The 19,844-nt window shown below is 46.9% G+C and overlaps 1 protein-coding gene across 4 annotated transcripts in view; it reads left to right on the forward strand.

The window, feature by feature from the left end:
• The window catches only part of LOC139264096 (uncharacterized), a 138,219-nt gene that overhangs the window by 62,955 nt on the left and 55,420 nt on the right, over positions 1 to 19,844 (forward strand). For 3 of the 4 annotated variants that reach the window (XM_070880208.1, XM_070880196.1, XM_070880201.1), the window contains 2 exons: positions 1,367 to 1,506; positions 11,253 to 11,376. In XM_070880208.1, coding sequence (XP_070736309.1) covers positions 1,367 to 1,506; positions 11,253 to 11,376 — 264 coding nt within the window. The remainder of the gene's footprint in view (positions 1 to 1,366; positions 1,507 to 11,252; positions 11,377 to 19,844) is intronic. The other variant, XM_070880188.1, reaches the window with a different exon arrangement.

Genomic DNA, 19,844 nt, shown 5'->3' on the forward strand with positions numbered 1-19,844 from the left:
GTTGGTCATGCTATTGTTGGGGCTGATCGTGGTGGGATTCTGAGGAGCAAGATGAGATTTTTTCGAGAGCACTGATGCTGCTGGAGTAGGTGGTGGGTGAGGTTGAAATGATAGAAGCGATCTGTTAATGGTGAGAAAGGTTACTCCAAGGACTTGACAATGACTAGAAAGTTCACAGAAAACACTTCCTACCTGCATACAGCTCAAAAGTTTCTTCCAAATCCTGAAAGCTTCAGCTTGTCACAGTGAAATGGTAGCTTTTATACCACTTCTGCAGCTGTCAACTTGCCAGAGTACCCAACTCCACTTATCTGGCGTGTTCTCACAGGGACGGAAAACCCGACAAAAAGTTTTTTTTAAATTGTAAGTGCCTGCTTTTAACCATCTTAAGTAGCATTTAACTACCTCTTAACAACCTTAATTTACTGGCCGGCCACTTGCTGTCAGATTTGTGATCCGTATGCAGACCTGACAGCTGAGAATTTGACACAGAGGCGGGTTTACAGTGGGATCCCGACCCACTGTCAATCAAAGCCATTTTGACAGTGGGCCTACCTCCAAACCCGCACTCGCAGGGCTGGGAAGATTCTGGCCATAGTGTGAGATTGTAATTGCATGTAGGCCAAACTCCAGGTAGGGTGGCAGGTTCTCTTCCCTAAAGGAGATGAGTGAACCAGTTGGGTTTTCTGAGCGATCAGTGGCTTACATGGTCATTTTAGTACCCCGGGATATTTGTTTACGTTAAAGCAAGTTAAGTTTGGACATATATCGTCATTCCTTCATCGTTGCTAGGTCAGTATCCTGGTATTCCTGACCTAACTCCATCATGGGAGCATCATCACCATAAGGACTGCAGTGGTTCCAAAAGACCCACCACCACCTTTACAAGGTAACTAGAGATGGGCAATAAATATGGCTTTGCCGGTGTCGCCCACATCCTGAACAAATTTTTTAAAAATATGTATGTTTGGAGGGGATACAATCATCTACTCCTTAATTCAAAGTCACTTAAATCAACTTGTATGATAATACAGGTACAATTTATTTTGCATTAAATGCCCAACTTTTCACATTATTTACATTTCTAAATTCAATTCATTGAATGATTGCAATTTTTTCAGTGCCAAAGATGACTTTGAATCAGCATTGGGTTGTACTTGTAAAATTACTCCCTCTATGCACCGACTGCTACTTAATCAGTCATAAAAAAACCCCACAAAGGTGGAATTTTCTCATGGTCTCCCGCCAGAAGATTGGCAGATACCCTGAGAAACTAGTTTTCACCAAAGTTATTCAACCACGAGATATTTTAAATGCACTGCTTGTCCTATTATTGAGTTTTGATCTCTAACTCTTATTCCACCAGCAGTGAGCCTATTGCTGTTTACACTCTGTTCAAACGTTTGGCTACAGAACTGGTGCTAGGAATTTTTCTTAATGTTGATGCAGAGAAATCCGCAGAACTCTCCAAACAGATTACACAGCTTTCAACACAGCACTGGCATGGTAAGGCTTCAATTCAGGTGAATGGGAAAAGGTGGTAACTATATTAAATCATTGAATTGCAGAATGTTCCAGCGCCGAAACATGGCACTTGGCCAGTAAATTCTGCATTGGTGTTTTTTAACCACGTGAACAACCTCGTCTAATCTCACTCTCCTCCTCAATATGCAAGTCCTTTTAATATCCCACCGAGCCTAATCACACACTCCTGCTCATTCCTCATGCCTTTTAATTTCCCAGTCTCTTGTATGTTTTAATATTCCTGCTAATTTCCCTTTAAAATAATTTATGTACTCTGCTTCAACAAATATTTCTCAGCAAAGAATGATACCGTCTAATCTCTACTTCAATTATTTTTGGGGTTAATGAAGGAAATTGCATTTATATAGATTTTGTCACAACCTCAGGATGTCCCAAAGCACATTACAGCCATTTATGTACTTTTGATGTGTCATTACTGTAGTGACATAAGGAAACACACAACAGGATCCCACAAATAGCAGTGAAATAAATGACCAGTAATCTGTTTTATTGGTGTTGGTTGTGGGATAAATGTTGGCCAGATACCAGGAGGACACTACTCATCATCATCATAGGCAATCCCTCGGAATCGAGGAAGACTTGCTTCCATTCCTGAAGTGAGTTCTTTGGTGGCTGTACAGTCCAATACGAGAACCACAGTCTCTGTCGCAGGTGGGACATATAGACGTTGAGGGAAAGGGTGGGTGGGACTGGTTTGCCGCACGCTCTTTCTGCTGTCTGCGCTTGATTTCTGCATGCTCTCGGCGTTGAGACTCGAGGTGCTCAGCGCCCTCTCGGATGCACTTCCTCCACTTAGGGCGGTCTTGGGCCAAGGGCTCCCAGGTGTCATTGGGGATGTTGCACTCCTCTTCGAATATTGCCCTGAGATCTTTTACATCCACCTGTGAGCAAGACAGGGACTCGGTTTAACATCTCATCTGAAAGACGGCACTTCGACAGTGAAGCATTCCCTCAGTATTGCACTGAAGTGTTAGCCTGGATTATGTGCCCATGTTCCAGAGTGGGGCTTGAATCCACGACCTTCTGCACCGAAAAGAGTGCTACAATTGAGCATAAAATTATGACCTCTCAATATTATATTTCTGAACAGTGGAGCGATCTTTTATTATTCATAACTTTTTACTATTCATAACCTTTCATAATCTTGAAAACCTCAGCTCTAGTGAGAAAAGCCTTAGTAGCTTATTCTAATGTTGTCATGACATCGAGATACATTTCCAATCTTTATTGCAATAGCAGCACTAGACACAAGAGTAGGATGTTGCTATGGTGGGTGGAAGTACAAGGGTGATTGAATACACCTCTACTGCACTACAAAATGTAATTAAAATAAAATTTAAAAAGTAATCTCTTCAGTAGTCTGTTTGACATTGAGCCTGCCCCTCCTCTCTGGCCAGAGGTGGTCTCCCAACACAGGTAGGAGTTCATTGGGAGCCGACCATATTTATTCAAATGAGGCTGTCCCCAGAAAGTCTGCTCTGGTTAGTGTCAGTACAAATGGGAAAGAGGAAGCCTCCTTGCTCATCCAGATATAGTGCGATTTTGCAAAAACGGAATCCTCCACCATAATCATTTACCAACAGTGGATTTCCTGGCCAATCCAAGTCTTTTTTGAATTAGTTACCCTCCACTCCTCTGGCACAAACGGTATTTCTTTCCACAGAATTTTGGAAAATTATAGACCGAGCCTTCCCCTATTTCTTTAGGTTCTCCTGGGATCCTCACTGTAAACCACGTCCTCGTTATTTGTTGATCTTCAGTTTGAATAACTTCTTTCGGCCAATGCATTCCTCTTTGAATTATAACCTCCACTGACATTTCTGCACCCTCTGGTGGTTTTACAATCCCAATATCACTTCCTCTGTGAAAACTGAGACAAACTTAGTAATTACTATCTCTGCCATTCCCTCATTCTCTACTACAAGTTCATCTCTTCACTGCTCTGCCTTTACCTTGTCTATCTTACTACTAATGTGTTTAGAGAAAACCTTTTTATTATCCTGTTCTCCTGGCCAACATTCTCCCTCAATTAAATCATCAAAAACAGATTATATAGTTATCAATTCATTTGCTGTTTGTGGGACCTTACTGTGCGTAAATTGGGTGCCAATTTGGAGTCCGTTTCCACATGTACGCTGACGACACCCAGCTCTGCCTCACTTCTCTCGATCTTCCATGGTCTCTAAATTGTCAGGCTGCTTGTCCTACATCCAGTACTGGATGAGCAGAGATTTTCTCCAATTAAATATTGGGAAGAACGAAGCCATTGTGTTTGGTCCCCGCCACATACTCCGTTCCCTAGCCATCGACTCCATTCCTCTCCCCAGCATCTGTCTTGATGCTGAACCAGACTGTTTGCAACCTAGGTGTCATATTTGACCCTGAAATGAGCTTCCGGCCACAAACCTGCGGCCTACTAAAACCGCCTATTTCCACCTCCGTAACATTGCCTGCCTCGGCCCCTGCCTCAGCTCATCTGCTGCTGAAACCCTCAACCATGCCTTTGTTACCTCTAGACTTGACTACTCCAGCGCACTCCTGGCTGGCCTCCCACATTCTACCCTACGTAAACTTAAGGTCATTCAAAACTCGGCAGCCCATTTCCTAATTTGCACCAAATCCCATTCTTCCATCACCCTTGTGCCCGCTGACCTACATTGGCTCCCGGTTAAGTAACGCCTCGATTTCAAAATTCTCATCCTTGTTTACAAATCCCTCCATGGCCTTGCCCCTCCCTATTTCTGTAATCTCTTTCAGCCTCACAACCCCACAAGATGTCTGCGCTCCTCGAATTCTGCCCTCTTCAGCATCCCTGATTATAATTGCTCAACCATCGGTGGCCGTGCCTTCAGCTGCTTGGGCCCATAGCTCGAACACCCTCCTAAACCTCTCCGCCTCTTTACCTCTCTTTCCTCCTTTAAGACGCTCCTTAAAACCTAACTCTTTGACCAAGTCATCTGCCGTAATTACTTCTTATGTGGCTCGGTGTCAAATTTAGCTGCTTTGTCTTATTCCACTCCTGCGAAGCGCCTTGGGACATTTTACTACGTTAAAGGCGCTATATAAATAAAAGTTGTGGTGACCATATTTCCTACACTACAACAGTGACATCTTGTGGGGTTGTGGGGCTGGAGGAGATTACAGAGATAGGGAGGGGCGAGGTCATGGAGGGATTTGTAAACAAAGGTGAGAATTTTGAAATCGAGGCGTTGCTTAACAGTGGTACAAAGATGGGTGGGAGAGCAAATTGTGAAGACACACAAAATCTGCAAAGGGATGTATACAGGCTAAGTGAATGGGCAAAAATTTGTCAGATGGAGTATACTGTGGGATAATGTGAGGTTATCCACTTTGGCAGAAAAAATAGAAAAGCAAATTATAGTTTAAATTGAGAAAAATTGCAGTGCTGCAGCACAGAGGGATCTGGGGGACCTTGTTCATGAAACACACAAAGTTAGTATGCAGGTACAGCAAGTAATCAGGGAAGCAAATGGAATGTTGGCCTTTATTGCAAGGGGAATAGAGTATAAAAGCAGAGAAGTCCTACTACAACTGTACAGGGTATTGGTGAGGCCACACCTAGAGTACTACGTGCAGTTTTGGTCTCCGTATTTAAGGAAGGATATACTTGCATTGGAGGCTGTTCAGAGAAGGTTCACTAGAAGATTCCTGAGATGAAGGGGTTGACTTATGAAGAAAGGTTGGGCCTATACTCATAGGAGTACAGAAGAATGAGAGGTGATCTTATTGAAACATATAAGATAATGAGGGGGCTCGACAAGGTGGATGCAGAGAGAATATTTCCACTCGTAGGGGAAACTAAAACTAGGGGACATAGTCTCAGAATAAGGGGCCGCCCATTTAATACTCGGATGAGGAGGAATTTTTTCTGAGGATTGTAAATCTATGGAATTCTCTGCCCCAGAAAGCTGTGGTGGCTAGGTCATTGAATATATTTAAGGCGGAGAAAGACAGATTTTTGAGCAATAAGGGAGTAAAGGGTTATGGGGAGTGGGCAGGGAAGTGGAGCTGAGTCCATGATCAGATCAGCCACGATATGGTGGAGCAGGCTCGAGGGGCCAAATGGCCTACTCCTGCTCCTATTTCTTATGTTCTTACATTTCAACAGTACTTCATTGGCTGTAAAGTGCTTTGGGATGTCCTGAAGATGTGAAAGGTGCTATATAAATGCAAGTCCTTTCTTTTTATATAAATGCAAGTTCTTTAAGCTTTAGTTTTAAATTGGTTCGGATCTCCCTATTCATGGAAACCCAGCCTTTGATGCACTCCCTTCTTTCCTCCTGGAATGTATTTGATTGATACCCTTTCAATCACCTGTTTAAATTGTTGATCTACAGTTGTGTTTGCCAATTTTTCTTTCCATTGAATCTGGGCATGGTCCCATTTGACTAACTGTAATGTGCTATTTTCCATTATGCCTGTTATTTCTTTTTCCTTGCATTGAGCCTGATCATATTGTGGTCAGCGTCTCCCTAATGTTCCCCTATTTTTAGGTTACCTACTGTGCACAGTGTTGAATAAGATGTCACAGTAGATTGACATTACTCCATAAATTCCTAAAAGTCCTACCTTTCTTCCCTTTCCTTCCTTGTTCTATGAGGATTAATCTTGGGTGTAAGGGACCTAGTGTTGGTGCTTACAGTATCAAGATCGAGTTTGCCACAGAATTCAGTCAGTCGTCAGCTTACCAGCCTTTAATTTGCACCTTAACTCGGTGGGAATGTTTGATCATCAGAAAGTGGTCCAGACCCAAAAATCAGCTACAAGCACAGATAATGACAGAGAGAAACCTTACCAGGAGCCCCTCAGTGCCAGGATATTGCTGCTGTTTATAAGAACATAAGAAATAGGAGCAGGAGAAGGCCATACGGCCCCACGAGCCTGCTCCACCATTTAATACGATCATGGCTGATCTGATCATGGACTTGGGTCCACTTCCCTGCCTGCTCTCCATAACCCCTTATTCCCTCATCGTTCAAGAAACTATCTATTTCTGTCTTAAATTTATTCCAATATCCCAGCTTCCACAGCTCTCTGAGGCAGAGAATTCCACAGATCCACAACCCTCAGAGAAGAAATTTTTCCTCCTCTCAGTTTTAAATGGGCGGCCCCTTATTCTAAGATTATGCCCTCTAGTTCTAGTCTCCCCTATCAGCAGAAACATTCTCTCTGCAGCCACCTTATAATCTTATACGTTTCGATAAGATCACCTCTCATTCTTCTGAATTCCAATGAGTAGAGGCTCAACCTACTCAACCTTTCCTCATAAGTCAACCCCCTCATCTATGGAGGCAACCTCGTGAATCTTCTCTGAACTGCCTCCAAAACAAGTATATCCTTTCGTAAATATGGAAACCAAAACTGCACGCAATATTCCAGGTGTGGCCTCACCAATACCCTGTATAACTGTAGCAAGACTTCCCTGCTTTTATACTCCATCCCCTTTGCAATAAAGGCCAAGATTCCATTGGCCTTCCTGATCACTTGCTGTACCTGCATATTAACCTTTTGTGTTTCATGCACAAGTACCCCCAGGTCCTGCTGTACTGCAGCACTTTGCAATCTTTCTCCATTTAAATCATAACTTGCTCTTTGATTTTTTTCTGTCAAAGTGCATGACCTCACACTTTCTAACATTATACTCCATCTGCCAAATTTTTGCCCACTCACTTAACCTGTCTATGTCCTTTTGCAGATTTTGTGCGTCCTCCTCACACATTGCTTTTCCTCTCATCTTTGTATCATTGGTAAACTTGGCTACATTATACTCAATTCCTCCCTGTAAGTCGTTATCATGTGCTCTTGGTCACATTAATAGTGTTCCAACAGCTTGAAACATTCTGTAGATGGCCAGTGAATGATAGCACAGCATTTCCAGAATTTGGGTGCCATTTCCAGAATTCTAGTGACAGCAAGCATACGGAAATAACAAAATTTAATTGGATCTTTAGACTTGCTGCATCACCATCATAAGCAGGTGTTTCATCATCATCATAGGCGGTCCCTCGGGATCGAGGAAGACTTGCTTCCACTCTTAGCATGAGTTCTTAAGTGGCTGTATAGTCCAATACGAGAACCACAGTTTCTGTCACAGGTGAGACAGAAATTCGTTGAGAGAAAGGGTGGGCAGGGAGCCTGGTTTGCCGCGCTGTCTACGCTTGATTTCTGCATGCTCTCGGCAACAATACTCGAGGAGCTCAGCGCCCTCCCGAATGCACTTCCTCTACTTAGGGTGGGGATGTCCCACTTTATCAGGGAGACTTTGAGGGTGTCCTTGTAACGTTTTCTCTGCCCACCTTTGGCTCATTTGCTGTGGACGAGTTCCGAGTGGAGCGCTTGCTTTGGGATTCTCGTGTCTGGCATGTGAAATATGTGGCCTGCCCAGCGGAGCTGATCAAGTGTGGTCAGTGCTTCAATGCTGGGGATGTTGGTCTGGACGCGGACGCTAATGTTTGTGCGTCTGTCCATCGGGATTTTCAGAATCTTGCGGAGACATCGCTGGTGGTATTTCTCCAGCGACTTGAGGTGTCTACTGTACATGGTCCACGTCTCTGAGCCATACAGGAGGACGGGTATTACTACGGCCCTGTAGACTATGAGCTTGGTGACAGTTTTGAGACTGATCCTCAAACACGCTTTTCTTCAGGCGGCCGAGGGCTGCACTGGCGCACTGAAAGTGGTGTTGGATCTCATCATCAATGCCTACTCTTGTTAATAGGAGGCTCCCGAGATAGGGAAAGTGGTCCACGTTGTCCAGGGCCACGCCGTGGATCTTGATGTTTGGGGGGCAGTGCTGTGCGGCAAGTCAGGCTGGTGTAGGACCTTTGTCTTACTAATGTTTAGCGTAAGGCCCATGCTTTCATACGCCTCGGTAAATACGTCGACTATGTCCTGGAGTTCTCTGTATGTGCACAGACGCAGGCATCGTCTGCGTACTGTAGCTCGACGACAGAGGTTGGAGTGGTCTTGGACCTGGCCTGGAGACGGCGAAGGTTGAACAACTTCCACTGGTTCTGTAGTTTAGCTCCACTCCAGCGGGGAGCTTATCAACTGAGGTGGAGCATGGCAGCGAGGAAGATTGAGAAGAGGGTTGGGGCGATGATGCAGCCCTGCTTGACCCTGGTCCGGACATGAATTGGGTCTGTGATGGATCCATTGGTAAGGATCATGGCTTGCATGTCATCGTGGAGCAGGCGGAGTATGGTGACGTACTTTTGGGGGCATCCGAAACAGAGGAGAACGCTCCATAGACCCTCGCGGTTGACAGTGTCAAAGGCCTTTGTAAGGTCGAAGAAGGCCATGTATAAGGGCTGGCAGGGAGATTCCTCTGTAGTTGCCGCAGTCGGACTTGTCCCCTTTTTTAAAGATGGCCACGATCACTGCATCTCCTAAGATCTCCCGGCATGCTCTCCTCCCTCCAGATGAGAGAGATGAGATTGTGTATTCGTGCCAGTAGTTCCTCTCCGCCATACTTCAGTGCCTCAGCAGAGATTACATCTGCTCCCATAGCCTTGTTTTTTTTTAGCTCTCTTATGGCCTTTTCTATCTCATGCAGTGTTGGGGTCACACTGAGGTGGGGGCGGGTAGCATGCTGCGGAATGGAGTCGAGAACACTCGAATCAAAGGCAGAGTCTCGGTTGAGGAGATCTTTGAAGTGTTACTTCCAGCAGGCCCTGACTGCCTCGGTGTCCTTGATGAGAGTTTCCCTGTTCTTGGGCAGGAGTGGGGTGGGGCCTTGGGAGTTTGATCCGTATGTGGCCTTGACTGTGGTGAAGAATCCTCGCACATCATGGCTGTTGGCCAGCTGCTGTATCTCCTGTGCTTTCTCCATTCACCACCTGTTCTTTAGGTCCTGGGATTTTTGTTGGACCTTAGCCTTTAGCCGTCTGTAATGTTGCTTTGCTGCTCCCGAGTTGGGATGCTGTTTAAGGATCATAAATGCCCTGCGCTTGCAGTCTATTAGTTCTTGAATCTCCTGATCATTCTCATCAAACCAGTCCTGGTGTTTCCTGGTTGAGTGACCGAGCGTCTCCTTGGAGGCCTGGAGGGCAGACCAAGTGCTGTGGGCATTCTGTGTCTCTGGGTCATCAAGGCACGCCAGGTTAGCTGTGAGGCGCTGACTATATAGGGCTCTCTTAGCTGGGTCCTTAAGTGCCCGGCATTGACTTTTTTGCGACACTGCTTCTGCTGCCCCCTTCGCTTTGGGGCTATGTTGATGTCGATGATGGATCGGATTAGGCGGTGGTCCATCCAGCAGTTGTCAGCTCCTGTCATGGCACGGGTGGTGCGCACATCCTTGTGATCCCTGGCTCAGACGATGACGTAGTCGAGCAGGTGCCAGTGTTTGGAGTGAGGGTGTTGTCACGATGCCTTGTATTTGTCCCTCTGGCGGAACAAGGTGTTGGCGATGACGAGTTCATGCTCTAGATATTTTGTCAGGAGTAGGGTACCGCTGGAGTTGGCTTTCCCTACCCCCTCTCTGCCAATCACGCCTCCCCGAAGGTCTGTGTCCCTGCCTACTCTGGCGTTGAAGTTGCCGAGGAGGATCAGTTTGTTGCCCGCGGGGACGCAGGTCAGGGATTTTTTGAGGTTGTATTTAAAAACCCTCTTTGGCCTCATCTGTTGCATCGAGTGTTAGGGCATAAGCACTGATGACTGTGGCGCACTGGCTCCGGGATAGGGTGAGTCGAAGCTTTATGAGGCATTCGTTAGTCCCGCAGGAAGAGTCTTTGAGGCGGTCCAAGGCTTGGTTGGGTGCAGGCATTGGGGGGGCCAGCTCGTTTTTGATGGCGAAGCCGACTCCGTGGAGGCGGCGTTCTGCCTCTGGTTTCCCTTTCCAGGTGCAACCTCCGCCTTGTTCCTTGAGCTGGCCGTCCCCTGCCTGCCGGGTCTCGCTTAAGGCTGTGATATCGATATCAAAGCGCCTAAGTTCCCAGGCAATTATGGTGGTGCGGCGTTCCGGTCTGTCGCTGTTGGGGTTGTCCATGAGGGTCCTGATGTTCCAGGTCCCGAACTTCATGTTAGAGGAGTGGAAGATGCCTGTGCGTGATTTCTTTTAACGTGGGGTGATCGTTGCACGCTGGCTACCACATGGGCTTAGCTGAGCGAAGTCTTGGTCCAGTGGCAAGGGGGTCCAGGATGACAGGAGACCAGGCACTGCTGTATGGACCTAATCGCCTACGGCGAGGTGTTGGCCGCAGGCTTGGCGCTGGGGTGTTGGCCGCAGGCTCGGCGCTGGGTAGCGCCCTTGGTGGTAAGTGGTTCAAGGCTTGATTGGGGGGGCCAGCGGTGCACTGGGGTTTACATTGTACTGGAATACATGGGTTTCATTTCACTTGGAGCTCGATGGTGAGCAGATTGGTTAGTGAGGAACACTGACGTACTGAACGGGAGAGAGGGCAAAGCCAGTTAGTGCCTGTATTTTTGGAAGTATGGGAAGACTGAGCAAGGTCAAACCCAGCGAGTAAAGTGAGTGCAGGGGGAATAAACAGATGCACTGGAAATGTGCAATAATGCTGTTTGGGATTGAATCACAGGAACACAACCCTGCTGATGGTGATATTTTGAGCGATACAATCAAGCAAGTTAATATCGAGCCATTTAATATTTAAAAGCACAATCAATAGGTGCAATTGAAATGTATTTTTTTCTCATTGCGTAACTGTTTCCTGTTATCTGATTGATAGGACTTATCTCTGCTCCTGTGAACTTGAAAGTGTCGGTGTGGTCCTCGGGATTTTCTCAGGCTCTGGAAGCGAAAGAAAAGCTACTTCACATCATCAACGAGCGTCTCAAGAGCGAGGAGGATGGGTGAGTATTGTCAAGATAATGTTCTTTTTAACCATACGAATTTAACTCCTTTCTTGTATGTCCAAATCTTGGACTGTCTGGTTGGCACATCTTTGTACTCAAATGTTATTGCACGAATGTATGGAAAGAAAAAGTTGCTCCATAACTGGTGACCAGATTTAGCCTATTGTAATCACGTGTATGCGGAGGTTAGCTGCTTCCTAAAGAAAAGGTGTATCGGGCAGATTATCCTATGTTGTTTCGATGCATCCTCCATTGCATCTAGTAACATTCACAGAGGAATGGGGACAGATGGGCTGCTTATCAGAGAGTCAGTGCTGTGTGCTTTTTGGTGGCAGGGAAATGTACAATGTGGAACTTTATTTTATTCTTTTTTCTTGACCATAAAACAAAAGCATGCACACTCAATTAAAAAAAAATACAAATTAGAAGTCCACATAGGACAGCAACCCAAACTGAGACTCCTTTCTGTGCCAGTAAGACTTTCAATATTTCCCTGATCTGCTCAACCAAGGGACATTGTTGTACTACCTTGACCCTACCTTTTACCGTATGCATGTGACTTGCTCTACAAGTACTGCGAACAGAATGACTTCTCAAGTATTTGTTCCTCTGAATTTAAAAAAATCATGAAAACAAACAACCGTTAAAAGCTAAGTTTCTTATATAAACAGTAGTGAGGTAATGGCAAAACAACCAGAGAGGTGATGAGGAGAATTCTTTTTTACACAGTGAGTTATGATCTGGAATGCACTGTCTGAAAGGGAGGTGGAAGCAGATTCAGTAGCAACTTTCAAAAGGGAATAGGATATATGCTTGGTAAGGAAAGTTTTGCAGGGCTATAGGGAAAGCGCAGAGGGAGTGGGACTAATTGGATAGCTTTTTCAAAGAGCAGACATGGGTACGATGGGCCAAATGACGACCTCCTGTTCTGTAAGATTCTATGATTGTAATTTTCTGAGCCTCGCTCACAGGCTATACATTTTGGGAATCGGACAAAAGATCAGTCAGTAGCACAAACTCAGATAATCAACCCCTAAATATCTAACGCATAATAGGAGTACAAGTAATGAATACCATGGGTGTGATACACGGGATCAAAATATTTGAGTATTGAAATATTAGACTGGACCAGGTCTGGACTTCTGAATCATTTCTATATGTGGCTTGAGAAGTGGCGAGTTGAAATGTATACAAGTAACATCAGGTTAACAGTGCTTGGATCTGTCTAGGTCTCTGATATCCATTCTACCTTCTGAAGACTTACTTAAGATTGACTGCATTATGTCACACTCCGAAAAAGACCACTAATGGAGAATAGCTCATCCACCAAAGAATTTTGTTACGATTCTGAGGGGATAATAGAGATCAGTGGCACTTGCTGTTGGTACAGTATCGGAGCCCAGGGTGTCTTCTAACAGTCGCTGTGCAGCACTCATTGCTGTTGAGCGGGACATGAGAAGATATGCAGCCAAGGCACTCTCTTATCAGGGAAGACTGTTGGCTTCAGTTCTAATATCCTTCCTCTGATATCCTCTCCTACATGAGCATATGTTTATGGCTCCCATTGATCTATACTAGAACAGACCACAAAGTTGGACAAACAATCCCTCACTTTTCTCTTTTTAAAAATTGTCCAACTCAGAGTACAGGGCTTCTTGGAAATTAGACTCTACATGAGTCTGACCAGTTTGGATTGATCTCCCTATGTTGCTCAGTCCCTGGATGGCCAGCATTGATACTGGAGCCACTTATACCAATCCTCTACCAAAGTGAGGTACATGCACCACTGACTGTAGATGTGTGGGGGAAAGATACTAGTAACTATGCACAGAACTCCTCTGTTGTAATCCAAACTGCCTGGCAACCCATTCCAGCTGATGAACACCCCCTCATTCCATCCTCCTTCTCTTCTCCTTTCAATCTCTTCCATCCCCACCCCCCCCCCGCCAAAGACAGAGAGCTGTTCGTGAAATATTCTGAATTGGCCACCTTTCCTGAATTAGCTTGAACCCATCCTCATTGTAGGAATATTAAATTGGCATTACCATTAAATGTTCCCCCTTCTCTCTCGATATAACCAGGATTCACTGCTCCCTTTTTTGGAACATGTAAACAAAATGTTGCCTATCTGAATCAATAATGACTATACACCATGATCTTATCTTTAATGTGTACTAAATAATTGAAGATTGAAGTATTACCAGAGGCTGTAGCACATGTATCCCTAAGTGGGATAGTAACAAGAGACAGTGTTTTAAGGGTTAATTAATTGAGAAAAATAGCAAACACTGATATCCAGTCTTCCTCATCCTTCAAGTGGCTCCAAGAAAAGATGGATTTAACTTCATTGTGGGATTATGCTCAGTAACAGATTTGGACTCTGGCTTTACTTTTCTTGACAAGGCCAGCGCTTGAAGAGGAGTAAAGTCAAATAATATTTCAGTGACTGTGTGGTCAATCTATGGAATAGACTCCCTAGGGAGATGGTGGAAGCAGGTAGTATTGATTCATTCAAATGCAAATTAGTTAGATTTCTTAAAGAAAATAAAATTTGGAGATACAATATGAGTAATTTGCGACATGACTTGGTAAGTGTAACATGATTGGGAGGAAGAGATGACTTTGGACCTCTGGTTCCCAAAGCTTTCCACCAGTGTGGATTTCTTTCTGTTATTTCTGGTCTGTTGTAGACTAATTGAAAGGGTTGCTATGTCAAGCCAAAATCTCCATTATCATTCCATCATGCGACTATTAAAATGGTATAAGGAGAACTGTCTTAACAATTTATATGTTCTGATGTTAAACACCATGGCCCCAAGTTTCCACATGATTTGCTCCTGATTTTTAGGAGCAACTGGTGTAGAACGGAGTATCTTAGAAATCGGAATTCTCGTCATTTAGTTTGCTCCAGTTCTAGTACTTTGGAACAGAATTTTTTTTTCAAAAGGGGGCGTGTCCGGCCACTTACGTTTTCAAAGTTTGTCAGTGAAAACTTACTCCAAACTAACTTAGAATGGAGTAAGTGAAGATTTTTGTACGCTCGAAAAAACCTTGTCTACACTTTAGAAAATCAGGCGTAGGTTACAAATCAGGCGTAGGGAATGGGGGGAGGGGGGGGGTTTAAAGGGAAGTTTACAAACATTAAATACTTCAGTTTTACAAATAAAGAGCCATCATCAATAATAAATGATAAATACATCAATAAATCAATCAAAAAAAATTAATAAGAAATAATTTTTTAAAAATCAATAAATAAAACATTTTCTACTTACCGACTGCAGCACCGGGAGCCCTCCAACAGCGTGCTGGGATGCCCCCCCCGCCCAGTGTGTCTCTGTCAGTGTCTCTATCTCTCTGTCTGTCTGTGTGTGTCTCTCATTCTCTGTCTGTCAGTGTCTGTGTTTCTGACAGCGAGGGGAGGGGGAGGGGGGTGGGTAGAGAGGGTCGGGAGGAAGCAGGAGCTGGCCGTGGGAGGAGCCTTATTCACGCAGCCCCAGTGAGGCCATTCGGCCAGGGCTAGGGGCTGCGTGGTTCGGCCCCTCCCACACAGTTTCAGGCGCCTGGAGCTACTGCACTTGCGTGCCCATTGTAGCGCGCATGTGCAGAGGTCCCGGCACTGTTTTCAGCGCAGGGACCTGGCACCGCGCCTTACAGCTCCTGCTGCGCTGCGCCGAGGGCCAGAGGACATGCAGGGAGGTGGAGAATATGGAGGATTTTTTTAGGCACACTTTGTGGCACGAAAAACGGGCGTCCAGGTCGGGACTGCGCCGTTCTAGGCGTGGCTCGAAACTTGGGCCCCATATTTCTGAGTCTCCATAATTACCTGAAGTGTGCGAGTTCCCCAACTGTAGATAATTGAGCCGTGAAATTCGGCACACTAATGCTGGCTATTAAGGCCGGTTTCAGCATAAAAATGGTGGCCGCCTCGCTTCTTTCCACTTTAGGCATGACCCGCAACGGCCTCCATTTTGGACAGGTTGGCAGCTCGGCTGTTGCCTGCGTTCACCAGAAATCAGTCAGATCGTGACATCAATGAGTGTGCAACACTGATTTGACGCATGACCTGCCATTTTGGATGTCACCGCTTCATTCAACGCCAGTTCCAAAACACAAACAGCTGCACGAGGGGCCCACGCCCCACCAGCAATATTTAAAGGGATCATCAACAACTTCCATGTGACTTACTTTTTGAATTCTACTGGCTCTATGTAAGTTTGTGCAACTGTTTGAAGCTTTCTACAGTTATTTACAGTTGGTGGGCTGATGGCTGAAAGGTTCTGCTCAGACCACTCGCTCCCAGTCATGGAGGCTCTACTTGCAGTCATCCTCATGCTTGAGCATGACGGGGAGATGGAGCAGAGGCAGCAAAGAGAACCAGCTGCTTACAGAGGGAGGTGAGGGAGGAGATCTCTCAGCAGGAGGACTTACTCGCCTGGAAACTTCCGAGAGCATTTCTCCTACCTGCTCTTAAGCCAGGAGTAGGATATCCGGAGGCTCCGCTTCACTAAGGAGGTAGTCACAAAATTCTACCACCTCCTGGAACCAGAGCTGCAGCCTCAGAGCAGGGTGATGACAGCGCTGCCAATGGTCACCATGGCCCTCAAACTTTTCACCACTGGATTCTTCCAGTCGGAAGCAGGGTCATAGTTAACATCTGCCAGGTCATGGTCCATCACTGCAGCCAGGAGGTCACAGAGGCTCTGTACTCTAGGAGAAGGAACTTCATTGTCTTCTCTCTGAACAGAAGGAGCGTGCATGTGACTTTGCCAGGATATCGGGCTTCCCCATAGTGCAGGGCACTGTCAACTGCACACACGTAGCTTTCTGGGCGCCGCATATCAATCCTGAGATGTACCACAATCGCAAAGGCTACCACTCAATGTGCAGTTGGTGTGTGACCATGCCCAGCACATCATGAAGCTGAATGCCTGGTATCCTGGCAGCAGACATGATGCTTTCATCCTGCACCAGTCTGGTATGCCAGTAATCTCCCAGTCACCACGTCGAATCCGAGGGTGGCTGCTCGGAGACGCGGGCTATCTGCTGGCTAATGACCCCTCCGCAACCCCACTCGTGGCTAGCACTCATATAATGAGAGCCATGCTCTCATGAGGAACCTCATCCAACAGAACATTGGGGTGCTAAAGTAATGGTTCTGCTGCCTTAACCGTTCAGGAGGAGCCCTGCAGTACACGCTGGAGAGGATGGCCCATTTCGTGATGGTATGCTGCCCTTGCCACCAAGGTTCCCCGATCACCTCAGGAGGAGGACGAGGATGACCGATCTCCGTTCCAGACGGGATGTCTATGAGTGCCTCATCAGAATCCGGTTCCCCTGAATGAAACCCTAGATCCCTGTTGCATACCACATCCCCACTTTATCATCCCTCTATCACGGGACATCATCAAAGCTGAAATGAGAGCTACCTCAAAATAAACATTTCAAATATAATTTATAAATGAATCGATCCAGAAGTACATAACAAAGTCAACTAATCACCCTTGTGCATTCGCTTAGTGTCTTTCTTTGTGGTCCTTTGCCTACCCTGTTGCTCCGATGCAATGCTACCCCAGCGGTGGCAGCATCGCTGGTAAAAGGCTGCTGACTTAACCTGGAGTAGACTGCAGATAACCTTGCCGGATGATCTCGAGCAGCTCTGGGCCTAGAAGGTCGGCTGTAAACCTCACCATCACAGCATGGGCAGCAGCAGTCTGGCTGACAGACAACATCAAGGGCACAGGCAGATTGACAGGGTTGGGAGTACGAATACTTTCATTCTGCGAAAGGACAGCCGATTCTTGCTCTATGGAGCCACTGCCACTGCCCCGGGGCAGCACCTCAGTATTTCTAGCACAAGTCTGTTTGAGACCAGTCTGAGCTTCTGTGCAGCACTCAAACATTTTTTCTGCTTTTGCTGCAATGGAATCTACGACATTGCCCATCACACCCAGTATCACGGTTGGGTCCTCAAGTGCTCCAATGGAGTTGGCCATCACTTCCATCCTGGAAATCATGGGCTCCAAGCTCCATGCAAAGCCCCGTGTAAATCTGGAGACAGACTACTTCATGTTCCTTGATGCTGACAAGAGGCTCTCTGGCAGGCCTGCCATTGCACCAAGCATTTCTGTGTGTATGCCCATCACCCATCTTCTGAAGGCTGCCCCATCGAGGTCATGATTTGAGTCCGGTGTAGAAGAACCCGTGCGAGAAATTGCCCTCCTGGGAGCTGGCACCCAAGCTACTCTTTCCCCCTGGCCCCCCTGCAGTCCACTCGTCCCCAGAGACTCACCTCGTGCAGATTCCGCCTCTATATTACCCTCTAAGGTTATGCACAATCCCATTTTCTGAGCTGGTGCTTGGGAGTGCCTCTTCTCTATCACTCTTCTCCTCTACTAAGTTGGGGACAGACTGGGCTGCTGGCAGTTCTTTGGTATCTGAAAGGGGAAAGGCACATGTGTTGGGATGTAGTGAGGGAAGGGGGTGGAAGGAAGATGTGCATGTAAGTGAGAAGAGATTGTGCAATGAAGGAAAAATGGGATGTGAGAAGAAGGATTAAGTATGAGCATACTGTCGTCAGCAGTGCTTTCAACCTCCCCGCTCGCTGCGGCCTCCCTGACTGTCCCTCCAACACCAACACCCGTCTCCTCCAGCTCAGTGAGGTTCTGTAGACTTGCGTCCCCTCTGCCTCGCTGCTGCTCATGTCTGTTATGTGCCACTTTAACATGCAAGAGAAAGGGAAGTATGTCAGTGAGCGTGGTGCAATGTGTTTGGGTGATAAGCCTGTCATGGTTGAAAGATGTGGGTGAGAGGCTTGTAGCAGTGGTAAGTGTGTGAGGGTGAGGTGAAGCTATGATTGTGATGTATGAGTCGTGATTGCTAGAGATTGTAGGTGAATGATTGGAGTATTGTGTATTGAACAGTGTGTGAGGCTAGTGGTGCATTTGGTGAGCTTATGGCATTTGAAGAGGCATTCACTCACCTTGACCACACATCATTAAACATACGGCACTGGATCCAAGTCCTGGGGGCAACACACATGCCACTGACAGCTTCTGCTATTTCCTCCCACTGCCTGGGAAGACCTCCTGCCCACCCCGTGGGGAGAGGACATGTCTTCTTCTGTGAGCCCCCAGGACCAATGCCTTCAGTGCTTGCCCTTTCTCTTCCCTGTTGAGCCGTGGCTGCATGCTGAGTGACAATGACGTGCTTCTGCAACAAAGCATCTCCCCTTTAAGAAGAGCAGCGAACCTAGATAAAATGATATTGGTCAGTAGACTGCACCCAATATTGTTCCCCTCTTGAGCACTAAGCCAATCAGCAGCGTGTTTAGCGCTGAACTCAGCGATCCAACCATGTAAACGAGCAGGCAGCATGAATTTTGTGTGCTACTTGCACCACTTTAAATGGGTGCGAGCAGATTGTACTTCACGCTCCCCACGCCGGTTTTAGGACCGAATCGAATTTCACCCCCTGAGACGGCAAGGAAGGCAGGCTGAGGGAGCAGGGGAGATTCTGGGTGATTGAGGAATGAACATCTAGTGGAGGTTGGGAGTGAGACTCTGGCACACAGGAACATCATAACTTAGGAGCAGGAATACGCCATTCAGCCTCTCAAGCCTGTTTTACCATTCAATTAGATCTGTGTCTCAACTCCATTGCCTGCCTTTTTTCCATATCCCTTGATACCCCTACTCAAATAAATCTATGAAGGGAAGGAGGGAGGGATTGAAAATTTCAATTGTCCTAACATCGAACCTTTTGGGCAAGAGATTGAAATTTCTACTCCCCTTTATGTGAAAAAGTGCTTCTCCATTTCACTCATAAATGGCCAAGCTCTAATTTTAAGATTGTGCTCCCTATAGTTTCTCTGGGCCCAAGTTTCAGGCCGCGCCTAAAACGGCGCAACCTGGACCTGGACGCCTGTTTTCTGCACGGCAAAGTGCGCCTAAAAAAAACTCACCTATTCTCCGGCTCCCTGCAGCTCCTCTGGAGCTGGGCGCGGCGCAGCATGAACTGTGGGGGGCGGAGCCAGGTCCCTGCGCTGAAAACAGTGCCGGGACCTCTGCACATGCGCGCTACAGTGGGCACGCATGTGCAGTAGCTCCAGGCGCCCGAAACTGTGGGAGGGGCCCGAAGCATGTAGCCCCTAGCTCTGGCCGAATGGCCTTACTGGGGCTGCGTGGATAAGGCTCACCTCCCACCCGACCCGACTTGACTCCCGCTCCCCGGACCCGACCCGACCCCCGCTCTCTTTTCCCCCCCCCCCCCCCCGACACGACCCGACCTCCGCACCCCCCCCCCCCCCCCCGGCGACCCGATCTCTGAACCTCGGCGACCCGACCCCCGCTCTCCTCCCCCCCCCCCTCCCCACCCACCTCCGCGCCTCCCCCCAACCTCCATGACTCTCTCTCTCTCTCTCTCTCTCTCTCTCTCTCTCTCTCTCTCTCTCTCTCTCCTCTCTCTCT

Source organism: Pristiophorus japonicus, chromosome 1, assembly GCF_044704955.1.
Source record: "Pristiophorus japonicus isolate sPriJap1 chromosome 1, sPriJap1.hap1, whole genome shotgun sequence".
NCBI classification, from domain to species: Eukaryota; Metazoa; Chordata; class Chondrichthyes; family Pristiophoridae; genus Pristiophorus; species Pristiophorus japonicus.